General features: G+C 40.7%; 1 protein-coding gene across 1 annotated transcript; it reads left to right on the top strand.

Moving 5' to 3' along the window:
- Positions 1–392: 392 nt before the first annotated feature.
- LOC147623586 (uncharacterized) lies at positions 393–4,201 on the top strand. The gene is made up of 3 exons (XM_086820167.1): positions 393–1,723; positions 2,647–3,195; positions 3,913–4,201. Exons 1-3 carry the CDS (start codon positions 728–730, stop codon positions 4,018–4,020), a joined length of 1,653 nt encoding a protein of 550 aa, XP_086676293.1. The 5' UTR covers positions 393–727; the 3' UTR covers positions 4,021–4,201.
- Positions 4,202–18,743: the final 14,542 nt, after the last annotated feature.

Genomic DNA, 18,743 nt, shown 5'->3' with positions numbered 1-18,743 from the left:
GGTTGCCAAGTTTCCACAAAAGTCATTGGAAATGGTGGCTTGAACCAGTGCGGCAGCACTTTGAGACCATGATGGGCCAACTAACCGTCCCCAACAAAAAACCCTTACCACGGTATTTTAGATGAAGTCTCCTCCTGAGTCCTCCTGAGTAATGACAGACGGCAAATCAATTGAACGCTATTGAAAAGGCCGGCGCGTAGTTACTAGCTACCCAAGAATCGTGCCCCGACACGTGGTGTGGTTCTCCGTCCACGTGTCACAACACAACGCCATTGCAGGGGCCGTGAGCGGTTCTTCCGGCAAGCGGCTTTGAGATGGGCCGTGAGCGGTTTTATTTTGCACTTGGTTTTGAGTAGCGGTTTTTGCAACGCCGCTCCTCCCTCTTTTTTCTCCTTGCCCTTTCCCCTTCAACTGCCCCTCCCCCGCGCACACCTCCTCTTCCCCTCCTTCTTATTCCCCCACACCCACACCCACCCCAGCCCCACCGACCCACCCTCTCACCCACCCCCAACACGCACACGCCTCGTTCTTATTAGCATGCAGGAAGCCTTCTGCTCATTGGACATGTCTCGCTATACCATCTGCTTCCTTCAGTTTCGAGTAGCACGCAGGGCATCCCTCTAAGTTGCCCTCATTCTTGCAGGTCATTCAAGTTAATCTTCTGCATTTCTAGCTAGATTAAGAGATGAGGTTTTAGGAGGCCTTTATCGGCCGGCCAGTCTTTCCCATGAAGAAGAAGATCAGAGATGGTAGTGGCCTGCTTTGGGAGCCTGCTGGTGTTCACATGCTGGGCACGGGGACCTGGAAGACGCCGCCCGCGACCATGGCTGCGCCACACTCGTGGGCTGATCATGCGTTTAACGGTGGCTCACGCCGGCTAGCGGCACTCATTGCGGTGGCCGGCTCCTGCTTGTGCTTGTATGCGCTGCTCGTAATTGTCGCAAGCCACCACCCGTGTTGGGACTCCATGCGCTGCAAGAGTCTGCTGAGGCCAATTACGCCGCTTGCAGGAAGACGTGAGAGTCACCACACAGGAAAGGAAGCCATGGTGTCAAGCAATTACACACCTCTTAGTTTACCGGCACAAGGGCGGGCATTTGCAGCAATGGCGGCCGCGATTTCCACCAATTTATCCCACATAGTGTTTGGCATTGCGGCCTCCTCTAGCTTGTGGGATAGAAGGAAAGAGTATATAAAGCTATGGTGGAGGCCTCACCGCATGCGAGGCTTTGTATGGTTGGACAAGGAGGTGAACCGTACAAGGGAAGATGCCATCGCTGTACCCCCACTCAAACTCTCGTCTAACACGAGCCACTTCAAATACACCAGCAAGCTTGGCAGCAGATCGGCCATCAGGATCTCTCGCATCGTTTCTGATACCTTCCGTCTAGGCCTTCCTGATGTGCATTGGTTTGTAATGGGCGATGATGACACTCTTTTTATCCCGCAAAATCTCGTCGAAGTGCTCTCTAAGTATGACCACCGGCAATACTACTACATTGGGAGCAATTCAGAAAGCCATCTCCAGAACCTTATGTTTTCTTACAATATGGCCTATGGAGGTGGTGGCTTTGCAATCAGCTACCCTCTCGCCAAAGCCTTGGAGACCATGCAAGATGGTTGCTTGGAGAGATACCCTGGATTGTTCGGTAGCGATGATCGCATCCAAGCTTGCATGGCAGAGCTTGGGGTACCCCTCACCAAAGAGCCCGGATTTCATCAGGTAAATCTCCATTTCATTCTTGTGTTAAATCTTCTTAAACGCTTTCAAAATTTCCACTCCAATTTCGCAATTAAATTCTAGTTGAACGACTTGAATTTGTCAAGGCTATTTATAGCCAGTTTATGCTACTAAGATCGTTTAAGATCCTTAGCATGGACATCCTTGGTACTACTACGAAAGTTTCCTTTTTTTTCTCTCTCTCTTTTGAAAGGCAATGTGGGTCTTCTTCTTCTTTTGAAAGGCAATGTGGGTCACCACTCAGCTCCTCGGATTCTTAGTTTTAGCAAAAAAAAAAAAAAAACTCAATGGAGTAGCAAAGTGGGCCAATGCCCATCTCTACAATTGTCTATTGTCTCTAGCGCTCAAGTTATCTTGCCATAGAAGTGTTTTAGCTAACTTACATCATTGAACCATCTAGTTATTGAAGGCTCTTGTCTTGTTTAATACTTTAACTGACACATTGGCCCGGCCATTGAAGCTTTCTTCATTTTGCTCACGCATTCTGAAGAAAGCCGAAATAGTCAACGATTCTTCTCACCTAAGCAAGCATCATTCCTCATCTCCCCACCCCAAAGCAAGCACAATTTCTCCATGATTGTGGAGAAGTCAAGGCGTTGTTTATGAAAATTGTTGTTTATAATTAAAGCTAATGCATGCGCACTTAAGAAAGCATAAATCTTCACGAGATCCATTGTCGTGCTCAATTTATCACTTGAAAAAGCATGGCTTAATCTTGCATATTCCCAAGACTTTTTGCTCAATTTATCACTTGAAAAAGCATGGCTTAATCTTGCAAATCGTGGGTTCGACGCCCCTTGAATAAGAAATATAATATATCATCATTACTGGAGCATCAATGTGCGCGCTTCCAAAATTTCCATGTATTTCACGTAGTGTGTGATGTTCTGCTCTCTTTGTTGCAGTATGACATATATGGCAACTTGTTTGGGCTGATGGCTGCGCATCCGGTTACACCGGCCATATCACTACACCACGTGGATGTGTTGGAGCCAGTGTTTCCAAACAAGACGAAGCTGGATGCGCTAAAGCATCTCAAGAAATCAATGGAGGAGGATCCCACGTACTTTCTGCAGCAGTCCATATGCTACGATAAGGAGAGGCAATGGTCCATCTCAGTGTCATGGGGCTTTGCAGTGCAGGTCTACCGTGGCATCTTCACCCCACGAGAGCTCGAGCTCCCTTCTAGAACCTTCTACAATTGGCATAGGAAGGCTGATTTCACCGCCTTCTCCTTCAACACGCGGGCCTTCTCTAGACACCCCTGCCAAAAGCCCTTTATCTTCCACATGCACAACATTAGCTCCACTTATCAAAATGGCCAGCTCTTGATTGAAAGCCTTTACCATAAAGAGGACAAGAGCCCCCCTGATTGCAAGTGGAAAATGGCCTCTCCGGAGTCATTAGACAACGTGAAGGTGTTGAAGCATAGAGATGACACCATGTGGACTAAGGTTAGTGCAATATAATTATTTAATCCTTTCAAACCTTTTGCCCTCTTGCAATTCGTGTGTGTGTGTGTGTGTTGGGGGGGGGGGTGTTGGGAGGTTGGATACTTGATGATTACGTGTGTTAGAAGAGAATGTGTGTGTGTTGTGTGGGTGGATACTTGATGATGCTACTTGCGTTAGAAGGGAAGGAAAAATTTTATTAAGAAAGACAGCAAGACGGAATGATATAATTTGATCAATTAAAGTAATTAATGGACTATCAAATTATTCCTATCAAATTTTTTTCCTTAACTAGAGAGGGCACCATGTGGACTAAAGGTTGGTTTTCGAACCTTTGCGAGCATGTGCGTGTCTTTTTATTTTTATTTTTTAAGGTGGTGGTGGATGCCACGAGCTAGCCTTACTTACGTATTAAAACGTAAAATTCGGAACACCCCAAGGGAATGATTCTATTGATTAACTAATTACTCTATCAAATCATTCCTATTTCGATCTTTTATTTTACTAACGAAAATGGGTACTTTTACCCTTTTCCAACTATCCATAAAGATTTGTTCCATCGGCAATATTTGTTAAACCTTTCTCTGGGTCCAAGGCTAAAACAAATCATTGATATTGATAATAATATAATTAACACAAACACTATTATATAATCGGCATGATTGCGAGGCACTCGGCATTTTATTTCTTTTTTGATTGTTTTTTTTGGATCATGTGCAGGGGCCTCGAAGGAAGTGCTGCCACGTGGCGCCATCGGCTGCCGCCACCCCGACGTCATTGCAAATCGACGTGCGAGATTGCGGCCTAGGGGAGATCGCAGCGGTCTAAGGAAGAAAACAGCACAAAAACACGAATTAATATGCATTTAAGCATTTTTCTGAGATCCTTGCTGTGCATAAAAATAATCGCGCTCGTGATGGGTGAGCGAGATATATGTTGTGAGGTAGATCGATCTGTTTAAAATTATTAAAATACAAAAACTCGGTGAAATTCGGAGGTTGCAATTTCGCAATTTCAATGGTTTGGAATTTGGAAATTCAGTTTTATTCCAAAGGTTGGAGAATTAAATGAGTATATTTAGTACATTCTGTGTAGGGACAGGTGGGAAATTGGAATGATCTGTTTTCCACTGTGTGTTTATTGGCCGACCGAGAGCCAACAAAAAAGCAACCCATGAGGTCTCTTTCACACTCTTTTGTTGTCCACGGATTCCTCGCTCCAAAAAATCATGGGTTTCCTTTTGGCGCGCACTTGACGTACTCTCTTTAAATGCTCTATTTATTTATTGGGCATATTGCACATGCCTGCAATCAGATTTTTTTTCGTATTTTTTTTTCGTGATCTCTTTTCACACAATTGTCTCTTTGGCCTTGGTGGTAACGTTGCTTTATATAGTTGCCTTCCTTGCTTGTTTGAGGTGGTGTGATGTGCTTGAAATTCCTTGTTGATTTAGATGGATTTTATTGAGGCTACTTTATATGGCCTCCTTATTTGTTCAAGGTGACGTGCATTGTTAGCACCACGCAAAAATAACCTAAAAGATCCCTCTTGGAGTAGATGAGCATGATGTGCTTGAAATTCCTTGTTGATTTTGATGTATTTTATTGAGGCTACTTTATATGGCCTCCTTATTTGTTCAAGGTGACTTGCATTGTTAGCACCATTCAAACATAACCTCCTTGATTAGATGAGCATTTTCTACTAGTTTTAGGAGGCTTGGCCATTGTGAGCATCCATCAAGCATAACTTGGAAAGATGTCTTGGATTCAAATGAGCATTTTCTCCTTGGTTTAGTAGGCTCTATGTAGATTGCTACATATGACCATCTTATTTGTTTAGGGTGATGTGCATTTTGTGAGCAAACATCACCCCACAACAATTCATTTTGATTTAGAGATGAGCATTTTTCACTAGTGTAACTAAAAACCTAAGTGAGGCTGCTTTATATGGTCTTGTTTATTGTTTAGGGCGATACGAGTAAACATAATCTCCTAAAATTATATACATTTTCAATTATAGGTTGCTTCATATGGGTGTCTTGGAAACATAATCAAGAAAGATGCCACTTTTGATTCTACCTCTATTTGCTACTTGGTGTAGTAGCTACATGAAGTTAGTGAAGTTGATTTATTGAAGTCTTACAAGTTGGAAAATGGGGGAAGTGAGCACACCCTTTCCCTTTGAAACATTCCTCTTTTTGATGTGACCTTTAAAAAAAAAAATCAAGGTGAAGATCTCTCTATGATGAAAGGATAAAGTGGTGTGTAGTTCTTAAAGGACTTTCACTTTTTGGTCTTGTATATGATGGGATGTGTTAGTAAACTTTAGAAAAAAAAAACTTACATGCAGTATTAACACTTTTTCTTTACAATTTAACTGAATTCTTTTTCCTACACCACCTCTAAGGAAGAGTACCATTAATAGTATGTAAACTTTACATCAATTCACAGATCGAATTTAACATCAAAGAAACATTTACAATTTCTAATGACCTTCTCAGTAAAGTTCAAAAGCGCTTGCATGGACTTGAATGTTGCATTTTATCTACCACTTTGTTGAAGTTTTTTAGCCACAATTACAAGCTTCTAGTTATTACTTTTTGTAATGAACAACTTGGCATATTGCACATTAAACAAACGAATTGAATTAATGAGTTTTTTACAAAGGCATATTATGTGGTGTTTTTATATAGCTAAGATGAAAGAAAGACCAAAGGGGTTTTTTGAAAGAATGAGCTTCTCTTTGCATCTTACACATAATTGTGTCCTCCAATACAAAAGATATCTCTCAACACCTAAAGGCTTTAGGATTGAGAGTAAGGTCCTAATCATAGTATCCCTTCAATACAAAAGATATTTGTCAGCCCTTGAAGGATTTAGACTTTAAAGTAAGGTACTAATCATAGTATCCCTTCAAATTGAAATGGTTATTTGGTCTTACATATATAAACGTTGCACATCAATGCTATAGTAAATGGGAGGCATGTAAAATGCCATAATGCTATGTTCTAAAGTACCATTAGACATGGCAAGGACAAGTGAATTGAAATAAACTTAAGATATTAATACAACACTGAAAGTGATAAAAGAGTCTTGAATATTTCATATAAGAAAATTGTTCTCAAGTTTATTTCTCTTTTTCAAAATAAAGGTGGTCCAATGTTCACCTAAATGAGCATACTTCCTTGCATGAGAGAGGAACAAGAGAAGACAAGAGAAACGAGACAATGCAAACATTGGTTCGGGAACACGCACTTACCAACACCACAATGTGAAGCCGCAAGGGACTCATTCCACCACCACTTGTGTCATCCAAGTGGAGCCTTCCTCAAGCTAGGTGTGGAGCAATGAGAGAAGGAGCTATGGAGAGCTCAACTCTTACTCTATGCCTTCATGTGTGCAAGAGTGAGACTGAGAGTGAGAGAAATGAAATGAAATGATATATTAACGTCTCTAAGAGGCCATAATGGCCTATGAGACCAAAACTGAGAGTACATCTGAAGTTGGTGTCTCATCAAAGAGAACAAGACTAAAAAGTGCAATAAACTGATTGTCCTACAGTTATAAGAACAGAACTGCAAGACTCCGAGATGATACTGAGTAGAAAATACTAGAAAATACTGGAAAATACTGAGTAGAAAATACTAGAAAATACTGGAAAATGTATTCCATGTATGCTGGATCAGTTGAAGTGTTGCCCTCTCCTTAGATCAAGTATCTCCGCCATGGGGCTGTCTAGAATGGAGAGGTCGTAGAAGCGAGGTAGGTGCCTCCGATGCCGAGCAATAATGGCTCTGATCTGGCGATGGTGAGGATGCCGTGGTCGGGATCCTGGTGGGCATGGCCAACGAGCACGACATAAGATAACTGCTCTATCACTGGTGACAGGGATCATCACCTACATGCACACATATACAACCAAGAAAGCAAGCATGCATACACACAAGCTCACCACCATAGCCACAAGAGAGAGAGAGAGAGAGAGAGAGAGAGAGAGAGAGAGAGAGAGAGAGAGAGAGCAAAACTCAATTGTGATAATGGGATTATATCCTTTTCATATTTCATAAGTCACTTATATACATGAGCTCTCTTTTTACAATGGTCAATCGCCCATTTAACAATTGGGAGCCCAAAATTGGATCTCTAGCTCTATGTACACATAGGCTTATTGCTCGTTACACATGTCGTAAGCTCGATCATCCCATATATCTTTTACATGAAGTGCTTAGCATGGTTTTGCATAAAAATGGATTACATGAAGCGTAACCATGCTTAAAATGATGTTAACCGTTGTGATTAATATACCCCCTCCTTAATTCAAGTCCGTTCTCAGAACTAGCAAGAAGAATTAGCGATAGCAGAGGGAATATGTGGACAAAATCGTACCGTGATTTGTGGTAGTGCAGGGATTGATGGAGGGCTTTGTAGCTCGTCCAAAATGGGGTCTCCATCATGTCTTCGAAGGTTTGAAGATGCCAATCCACTAGATGCACTCGTAGTAGTGTTTAAGGGTCGGGCCTTTATTGAGGTCGAAGGCGAGGCCTTGGGCTCCTTCATGGTGGTAATGGTGCCATTGGGGGAACTCCGCCAAAAGGGTGATGAATGATGAGGTTAAAGAATCGGATAGTGGCAACAATGTACAGGTGTAAGAACCTCCCCTTCTGATTTTGTAATTATTCCCCTCTTAAATAGAAGAAAGATCCTCTTTTACCTTGTTTTGGCCTGGAGAGAGAAAATGTCTAAAGAGAGGTAATCCAAAATTGAGATATTTTTGGATATAAAAATCCTCCTAGTGTCTAAAATGGTTTTCCCTGAAACCGAAATTCAAAAAGAACTTTCCAATGTGCAATTGGAATTAATTGAAAATGTGTATAAAGGACCTTAGTCTAAGGGTCTAGATTTTCAGAAATTTTTGGATTATGGTCCAATAAAGGTTCCTATGGGGCCAATAGGATCAATCTAAGTGTGGGGAGGAGATAAATCCAATAAATATAAAAATACCCAAAAATGAGTAAATTCTCACATAAGATGAAGAGTTGACTAAGTACAAGGTTTATTAGTAAAAATCTATGAGATATTACTAAAAAAATGAGATATTTTGGTATAATGATACATTTTTGACACCTTGGTAAGGAGAAGGGGGGACTTCAAGGAGGCACCTATTTCACACTTGTGGTGAGTTTTTTATCTCAAAAAAATTGTGATATTTTTATCTCTCCTCTCTTCTGGATCAAACCAAATCAAAAGGGAGCCAAACTAGGTCCAAATCTTGTCCAAATTCAGCCAAACTAAACCTGGAAAATTCTAGAACCTCTAGTTGGACTTGGTTAGAGGCCTCCCTCACTTAGAAAATTCTAGAACCTCTAGTTGGACTTGGTTAGAGGCCTCCCTCACCTATAAATAGATCCTTAGTCCTTTGTAAAAAATCTGTGAACTATACCATGCCAGTATTATACTAAAATAATGATATTTTTTATTATCCCTTAAAAATCCTCTACTTTTGGAGAGAGTGGAGCCTCTCTATCTCTTCAACCATCCTGGGAGCTTTCCTTTCAACACACAAACTAGTTGATTGGGTGTTGGGGGCTTCTTCTATGATAGAGAAGCAAGCAAAAACAAAAGGTAAAAAGAGTAATTTTATGGTTTTTCTCTACTATTCTAAATGTTTTCACTTCTCAACCCCTCTCAAGCTTGAGAAGTTTCTTAATTAAGTGTTTATAATGCAAATAAAGCTTTTCTTAAGTGTTGTATAAATAAATAATTAAGAAAAGTTTACATTTATGCTTAAATTAGAATGCTTTTATGTTTATCTTTCTCTCCCCCAAAGAATGGTCATTCCTATGACCAATTATCTATTCAATGATGCTTCTCATGGAGAAATTCTTAATTCACAAATCAAACTCTAGGCTTGTGAAGCTAGAGTTAAGAAAATGGTTTTTTTATACTTATATGCTTGTAAATTATGGTAGTATTATGAGATAAATCCATAAATTACATTTAAGGTTAAAAGATAGTTATACTATCATAATTACATTACTATGTCTTATTCTTTTCAAAAATATTAAAATTTGTCAGTAATAGCAGCGAAGCTATGGCAAAATTTTTAAAAAATTAATACATAATTCATTCTTATGCATAACGTGAAAAGAGGACTTCCTACCATATTCTAGGATTGAATATCCTAGGCTGAAAGAATGATTTTCATCACATTCAATGGCAAACTAATTTTTAAGATTTATGTATAATTAAATAATTAAGAAAAGAGATGATTATGATAATTTTATTTAAATGATAAAAGAGAAATTCCTATGACATTTGGAACTCAATCATTTAAATAGGAAAAATAGAATCCTTAGCATATTGGAGTTAATGGATATTTTATTTAAATTCAAAGATGAATTTTAGATAAATTTATTTCATGCATGAGAAATATTTAAATGATAAAAGAGGAATTCCTATGACATTTGGAATTCAATCATTTAAATGGGAAAAGTAAAATTCCTAGCATATTGGAATTAATGGATATTTTATTTAAATTCAAAGATGAATTTTAAATAAATTTATTTTATGTATGAGAAATATTTAAATGATAAAAGAGAAAATCCATGACATTTGGAATTCAATCATTTAAATAGTAAAACTGAAATTCTTGGCATATTGAAGTAATGGATATTTTATTAAAGAAAAGAGGAATTTTAGATAGATTTATTTTATGAGATAAAAGAGGAATTCCCATGACATTGGAATGCAAATAATTAAATGCAAAAGAGGAATTCCCATGATATTTGAGGTCCAAGAAATTAAATGGAAAAAGAGAAATTTTTAGTATAATTCAATTTATGAATATTTATCAAAAGTGAAAATATAGATAAAATTGATTTTTGTAAATTCCATGAATTCTTTTATTCAAAAGAGGAATATTGAATATAATTAAATTGAGAAATTGAGAAAGAATATGGAAATAGTAGTCGAGAAAAAGAACCTTTATCTAGGCCAAGCAATTGACAGAAAATTAGAAAAAATCCCATTATCAGTATTGAAGTAGAAAAAGCTACTAAATGGGAATAGGATGTGAATGGGATGTGATAATATGTTATAAGATGTAAATGGGATGTGATAGGATGTGAATGGATGTGATAAGATGTAAATGGGATGCGATGGGATGTGAATGGATGTGATATGATGTAAATGGGATGCGATAAGATGTAAATGGGATGCGATAGGATGTAAATGAGATGCGATAGGATGTGAATGCATGTGATAAGATGTAAATGGGATGCGATAGGATGTGAATGGATGTGATAAGATGTAAATGGGATGCGATAAGAAGTGAATGGGATGTGATAGGATGTGGTGTGATGAAAATGACTGAGGATGAGGTGAAGTAAATGGATGTGGATGTGAATGATGAGATGAGAGGATATGTGAAAGGATGAGATGGGAAGTAAATGGATGTGAATGTGTATGTGAAAGAATGTAATGTAAAGGGATGTGGATGTGAAAGTAATGTGGATGTGGATGAGATGTGATGTGCTGAAAAGAGATGTGGATGTGAATGAGATGTGATGTGATGTAAGGGGATGTGGATGTGATGTGGATGAGATGTGGTGTAATGTAAAGAGTTGTGGATCTGAATGTGATGTGGATGTGGATGAGATGTGATGTGATGTAAAGAGATGTGATGTGATGTGATGTGAATATATGTGGATGTGAAGTGATAGATGTGAATGTATGGATAGATGTGGATAGCCGTACATGTGAATGATTGGATGATGGATGTGGATAAATGAGATGGGATATGTATGAATGAGATATGATGTGGATGTGATGTAACATGGATAGAATGTATGTGATGGAATGGGGATACAATGAATGTGATGTGATATGATGTAAATTGGGATAGATGTGAATGGATGATATGTGATGTGAACGGATGAGATGTAATGTAATGTGAATCGGGATAGATGTGAATGAATGATATGGGATGTGAATCGGGATGTGAATGAATGAGATGTGCTGTGAAATGGATGTGATGAGATGTGATGTAAAGTAGGATAGATGTGAATGCATGATATGTGATGTGAATGGATGTGATGTAAATTGGGATAGATGTGAATGGACGATATGTGATGTGAATGGATGTGATGTGAATCGGGATAGATGTGAATGAATGAGATGTGATGTGAAATGGATGTAATGAGATGTGATGTAAATTGGGATAGATGTGAATGGATGATATGTGATGTGAATGGATGATATGTGATGTGATGAGATGTGATGTAAATTGGGATAGATGTGAATGGATGAAATGTGATGTGAATGGATGTGATGTGAATCAGGATAGATTGGAATGAATGAGATGTGATGTGAATGGATGAGATGTGATGGGATGTGAATCGGGATAGATGTGAATGAATGAGATGTGAGGTCATCGGGATAGATGTGAATGGATGAGATGTGATGGGATGTGAATCAGGGTAGATATGAATGGATGAGATGTGAATGAATGTGATGTCATGAGATGTGATGAGTATAAATGTGGAAAGATGTGACGAGATGGAAAATGATGTGATTGGATGAAGGACGATGGGAATACATATGATTGGACTTTGATTAAGTAATGTGGATTAATGTGGAAAGATGAGAGTTCGTTATAGAAACTGTATTTATGACCTGTTTTTAAATGACTGTTTTATGTCAAGAATGCTGGGGAAGCATTCTGATCATCTTGTGAATGAGGTCATGAAGACCTAACTGATTAAGTTGCAACAGCTGACGGAGAGTCAACGGAGGACGTCTTGTGTAGCAAGGTCGGCCGAGGTCTTGACCAGCACGGTTCGATTTAAATGGTGAGCTTCTGGTACGGTGGATGAGGGACCAAGGAAGCGGCCTATGAGTGAAGCGCTAGGTGACATGCGAAGGATCATAGAGGGTGCTGACCATTCGGTTTTGGGCTCTGGGTCGCCGAAGATACCCACACGTGCATCGAGGAAGATATTGGAACAAGGAGTAAGAGTTGTTTTCTGAATTCGGGCATGGATTTGGTTGATTGACCTTGTTGGTCCTCAAAACGGATGAGTCCATGGCTTTTTTATATGGATTTGTTGGTTGATCTTGCTGATCTTCAACGAAGAGTTTATCTAGATTTTTATAAGTGAATATATTTCCGAGTACTATGAGCTAGGAACTATTGAAAAGGCCCCCGAGTGGACAGATGGTGAGCGTTCTGGTTGCTTATGATGCCATAGGTACACCAATGAAGAAATGAATGGAAATTGGAATTCAACCAGATATTTTGGAGGATTATGATCAGTGATATTATGGTTGTTGAGATATCGAGCTCGTCTAGTGAGGCGGTGGACACTGATGACCTGCCTGGGGGATAGGCCCCACACTTACACCACTGGCATGGTTGGTGAGATCTTGGGTGATATGCAGCCAGTGGGATGACAGGCTATGTGACAGCCACTCTAGAGACTGGCATAGTTATAGCGCCAGCTCATTTAGTCGGGTTCACACTATAGAGAACCCGTGTATGTATTGGTTGAGTACCTTTCATATTATGTGTACTCTTATCTTGTATATGGTGTGTTGAGTGTTGAGTAGAGAAGAAGAAGATTTTCAGCCTCTCACCGTGTGTGTTCTCTATTAGGGTTTTGTGAGTGTGTGTGTGTGCTTGCAAGAGCTCAAGCTCTCTTCCCCCCTGCATCTTTTCATGGTATCAGAGCCTGGTTCATGCTAAGGGCTGAGCTGCAAGCAAGAGAACCACAGGAAGCGGTACGAGGGTAAGAGCTTCAACTACTCTTCCCTATTGTGTTGGTGACTACACCCTTGTCGAGAGCTCTACGGGAGGCACCGGCAAATGGTCTCTGATTGAGGAGCTTTCTTCGCGGGAGTAAAGCTATAGGGCAACTATTTCTTCGCGGGAGTAAAGCTATAGGGCAAATATTTCTTCGCGGGAGTAAAGCTATCGGACTGAATTTTTCGGGCCGAAAATGCGTTTCGGGCGCGTCTGGACCTCCGTTTTTCAGAAAGCAGGCGATTTTGAGCACTGCGGGTAAGTCATCGATTCTCTGCAGAACTCTGTTTTAAGAACTGCAGGAAGACAGATTGACTGTGCAAACACTGTGGGTGCTGCAAAGAGGTCTAAAGTTGCCATTGGGTCTATGTATGCACATTGAAGTCACTGGTTGTGACATTTGAGAGTACTACAGTACCGCTGTGCAGAAAATACAGCAGTTTGTGCAGATAAACCAGAGTGCAGTTTCTGGTAAAATTGTGTGTTTGGCAAGATGTCTAATGATGGCATAACACAGATTGTGGCTGAGAAGCTGGATAAGAATAACTTCCATGCTTGGAGGTTCAGGTTGACGAATTTCCTGATGGGAAAAGGCTATTGGGACTACATAGAAGGTGAGCATGAAGAGGCACCGGAGATACCGGATATAAATCCGACTGCTGCAGATGTAAAAGAGTTTAAAGGCTGGAACCAAGGAGCCAGGAAGGTTATGTATTGGCTTTCCATTAGTATACAGGACACCATGATTGGGCACATTCAGGATGCCAAGTCCCCCAACAAGGAGGCGTGGGACACCTTGGTAAAGCTCTATGAAACAAATACCAAGGCACGTAAGATACAGTTGAAGAATGAACTTCATACTGTGGAGAAAAAGAGCATGTCTGTGAATGACTATGCGCTGAAGATAAAGGGTATTGTGGAATCCCTTGCATCTATTAGTGTGTTGGTAGATGATGATGATAAGGTGGAAGTCTGTCTACGTGGTCTCGGGCCACAATACAAGGCGTTCAAGACATCCATTCAAACTCGGGAAAACATTCCCAACTTTACAGATTTGGTGTCTATGCTGATTATCGAAGAGAAGAACTTGGGTGAAGACCAACAGTCTTCACAAAGAAAAATCAGTTCAGAGCAACAGGCCTTCTACACGAGTTCAGGAAGAGGACGAGGTAGAGGAGGCCATGGACGCGGTCAAGGAGGTGGCCGAACAGGTAATCAGAATTATGGCCAGCAGCAGCAGCAGCAGCAACAACAGTCCCAGAATCAACAACAACAACAACAACACGCAGGTGGAAGAGGCAAATTCAGAGGCAGGGGGAGTCAAAGAGGCCGTGGAAATTGGCAAAGGCAATATAATGATGCACGTGAATGCTATTATTGTGGTAAGCCTGGACATGTGCAGTCAGAATGTTATAAGAAGCAGGCTGACATGCAAAATGGGAAAGTGCAGCAAAACAACTATGCATCCTCAAGCAGAAATAATGAGGATAATGAAAGGTTGTTTGTTATGCAGCATGTTGTGAATGCCATGTCTCAAAATGTTGATACAGCACAAAAAGATAATGTATGGTATGTGGATTCAGGCGCTTCGAACCACATGACGAGTCATGGGGAGTGGTTCAAGGAGATGAAAAACCCGGAAAGACCAGGTTTTGTGGAAACAAGGGATGACACTGCTCATCCAATTGCTCACGTTGGAGATGTGCCATTGTTTATGCAGGATGGCAAAGTGAAGTACCTTGCAGATGTACTTCATGTACCGAACATAACAAAGAATCTGGTTTCAGTTGGCCAGATGATTGAGCAGGGTTTGCAGGTTCGGTTTAACCCTGATGGGTGTTATGTTGCAGATTTCAAAGACAAGTGCAGGTTGGTTGCAAAAGGCAACAGAGTGGGTAGAATGTTTACGTTGAATGTAGACATGCCTGAAATGAGTGCTGCGATGTTTGCAAATGGTTCAGGAATTGTTGCAGACACAGACATATGGCATAAAAGAATTGGACATGTGAATGTGCAGAGATTGAAGTCTATGCAGACAAAAGGAATTGTGACAGGGCTGCCAAAATTTAAAGTGGAAGGTATGCATAAAATCTGTGAAGCATGCCAATTTGGGAAGCAAACAAAGCATGTGTTTCCATGTAACAGATATGTGAGCAGAAATGCACTAGATGTTGTGCATTCAGATGTATGGGGTCATACGAAGACCATATCTATGGGAGGCTGCAGGTATTATGTGACTTTCATTGATGACCACACAAGGAAAGTGTGGGTATATTTCATGAAAGAGAAGAGTGAGGTGTTCACTCACTTTCAGAATTTCAGAGTTTTGGTTGAAAAGCAAACAGGGAAATATGTCAAGTGCCTAAGGTCAGATGGAGGGGGAGAATACTTCTCCAATGAGTTCTCTGAATTTTTGAAGAAGAATGGTATTCGGAGATAGTTCACATGCAGATACACTCCGCAGCAAAATGGAGTTGCTGAGCAGAAAAACAGGCACATTGCTGAGATTGCACGAGCATTGATGGAAGAGAAGAATATGCCGCATTGCTATTGGGCTGAGGCTGTTTCTACAGCAGTATACATCATGAACAGGACTCCAACTACAGCCATACATGATGTAACTCCAGAGGAGAGGTTTACTGGCAGAAAACCAGATTTGTCTCATCTGAAAGTCTTTGGATGCATTGCATATGTGCATGTGCCAGATGAGCTGAGAACTAAGCTGGACCCGAAAGCTAAAAAATGTGTGTTTATTGGATATTCCCTTGAGCAAAAGGGATACAGGTGTTATAACCCTGCTACACGTGAGCTGAGGGTAAGCAGGGATGTTGTGTTTGATGAGATGAGCAGCTGGTATGTTGCTGAAAAAGAAGCTGTTGGGGCTGATATGAGTGGAAGTGTGGTTGCACAGAATGCAGGTCAGCAATCATAGTCTTTGAGTGGACCAGGAGAGTCCTCATGTAGTGGGTCTATTGATAGACCATGGAGTGGCAGGCTGCGTCATAATACCAGTCCTGCAAATGTGATTAGTACATCACGTAAAGGAAAAGAGAAAGTGGTTGAGCCCCTTGGTATGCCTGACATTTCTGCAAGGCATTCTCATGTTGATGGAGAGTCTAGTGGCTCAGATATGAGCCTTGATGAGGAGCTTGGGATCCCAGCTATGAGAACACCTGGTGTAAAGAAGGCTATGGAAGCCATGAATGAAAAGCTGCGAAGATCTGGGAGAGTGAGAAATCCTGTGCAGAGATTTACCTATGATGGTTATGTGGCACATCACTATGCATATATGGCAAATGTTGTGCAGGTTGTTGAGCCCACATGCATTGATGAGGCTGTTGGAAATGTGTGTTGGGAGAAAGCTATGGATGAGGAGATGGATGCACTATATGGAAATGAAACTTGGGATTTAGTGCAATTGCCTGAAGGCAAGAAAGCCATTGGATGCAAGTGGGTGTACAAAGTTAAACATAACAGTGATGGAAGCATAAACAGGTACAAGGCTAGATTGGTAGCCAAAGGATATGCGCAGACATATGGGATTGATTATGAGGAAACTTTCAGCCCAGTTGCCAAGATGGCAACGGTGAGAGTTGTGATAGCAGTGGCTGCGTCAAAGCAATGGTCTTTAAATCAGATGGATGTAAAGAATGCATTCTTGCATGGGGATTTACAAGAAGAGGTGTATATGTTGCAGCCACCTGGTTATGAGGATGTGGGTCACCCCGAGCATGTTTGCAGGTTGAAGAAAGCCTTGTATGGCTTAAAGCAAGCACCAAGGGCATGGTCTGACAAGATTTCTGAATATCTTGTCACTATTGGCTTTCATGTAGCCAATGCAGATTTCTCATTGTATGTGAGACATGGTGATAGAGGGGTTGTGCTTGTTGTCATCTATGTAGATGACTTGATCATTACGGGGGACCATGATGCAGAGATCTTTGATGTAAAGATCTTGCTTAGACAAAAGTTTGAGATGAAGGATCTAGGAGAGCTCAAATATTTCTTGGGCCTTGAGGTGATTAGGTCACCACATGGCATTGGATTACTGCAGAGACAGTATGGCTTGGACATGTTGTCCAAGTATGGTATGACAGGCTGTAAGCCTATTTCTGTGCCATTGGATCAGAATGGTAAGTTGAGTGCAGATTCAGGAGAGATCTTGGAGGATCCTACTATGTACAGGAGCATAGTAGGAAGTTTGATCTACATGACGATCACCAGACCAGATTTGAGCTATGTTGTTGGGTTGGTGAGTCAGTTTATGCAGGTTCCACGGAAACCGCATTTGGATGCAGTGAGACGCATACTGAGGTATGTGAAGTCTACTTTGCAGTGAGACGCATACTGAGGTATGTGAAGTCTACTTTGCATTGTGGACTATTCTATGAGACTGGGACAGAGATATGTGTACATGGGTACACAGATGCTGATTGGGCTGGTAGTATCTCAGATAGACGATCTACCAGTGGATTCATGTTTTCTTTGGGGAGTGCTACTGTGACTTGGAGCAGCAAGAAGTAGCCTACGGTTGCTCTATCGAGTACAGAGGCCGAGTACAGAGGAGCTGCTATGGCAGCATGTGAGGTAGCTTGGTTGAGAAAGCTACTTACAGATTTGGGTCTATCAGTGGATAGACAAGTTGTCATTTTTTGTGACAACATTAGCAGTATACAGTTGGCCAGGAACCCAGTCTTTCATGCTCGTATGAAGCACATAGAGGTCCATTACCATTTTGTCAGAGAGAAGGTCTTAGCAGGAGACCTTGACCTTGTTTATGTCAGCATAGAGTATCAGGTAGCTGACATCTTCACCTATCGAAGCTCACCATTTAAATCGAACCAAGGCTGGTCAAGACCTCGGCCGACCTTGCTACACGAGATGTCCTCCATTGACTCTTCGTCAGCTATTGCAACTTTGTCAGATTAGGTCTCCACACGACCTCATTCACAAGACGGTCAAAATGCTTCCCCAGCATTTTTGACATAAAACAGTCATTTTAAAAACAGGTCATGAATGCAGTTTTTATAGAGCGAACTCATGTCTTTCCACATTGTTCCACATGGATCCTCATTTATTTCATCTGTATTCCCATTCTCATCACATCATAATCATTCACATCACATATCACATCTATCCCCCTTTACATCATATCTCATTCGTTCACATCCCGATTCACATGACATCACATCTCATTGATTCATATCCCGATTCACATCACATCACATCTCCTTCATTCACATCTCGATTCACATCACATCACATCTATTCACGTCCATCACATTCATTTACATCACATCCATTTACATCCATCATATCACATTCATTCATATCCATCACAATCGCTCATTCATATCCGCTACATACATTCTCATAACCATCCCAGCACATACATTCTATCCACATTATATCACATCACTTCTATCCACATCATATCTCATTCATACACATCCATCTAATCGTTCACTTGTACGACTACCCACATCTATTTATACATTCATATCTATCACTTCACATCCACATATATTCATGTCACATCACATCTCTTTTCATCACATCACATTCTTTCACATACACATCCACATCACATTCTTTCACATACACATCCACATCCATTCTTTCATATACATCCACTCACATCCCATATCATTCATTTACATCCTGATTCACATAACATCACATCTCATCCATTCATTCACATTTATCTTATTCACATCTCATCCATTCATTCACATTTATCTTATTCACATCAT

Source organism: Cibotium barometz, chromosome 26, assembly GCF_041138505.1.
Source record: "Cibotium barometz isolate CiBa-2024 chromosome 26, ASM4113850v1, whole genome shotgun sequence".
NCBI classification, from domain to species: Eukaryota; Viridiplantae; Streptophyta; class Polypodiopsida; order Cyatheales; family Cibotiaceae; genus Cibotium; species Cibotium barometz.
The sequence above is the reverse complement of the archived record's forward strand: the minus strand, read 5'-3'. Positions and strand labels throughout refer to the sequence as shown.

Coding starts and splice junctions, on each gene's coding strand:
- LOC147623586 (XM_086820167.1), top strand. CDS start 728: ATGAAGAAGAAGATCAGAGATGGTAGTGGCCTGCTTTGGGAGCCTGCT. Junction 1,724..2,646: donor AAGAGCCCGGATTTCATCAG/GTAAATCTCCAT, acceptor TCTTTGTTGCAG/TATGACATATATGGCAACTT. Junction 3,196..3,912: donor ATGACACCATGTGGACTAAG/GTTAGTGCAATA, acceptor GATCATGTGCAG/GGGCCTCGAAGGAAGTGCTG.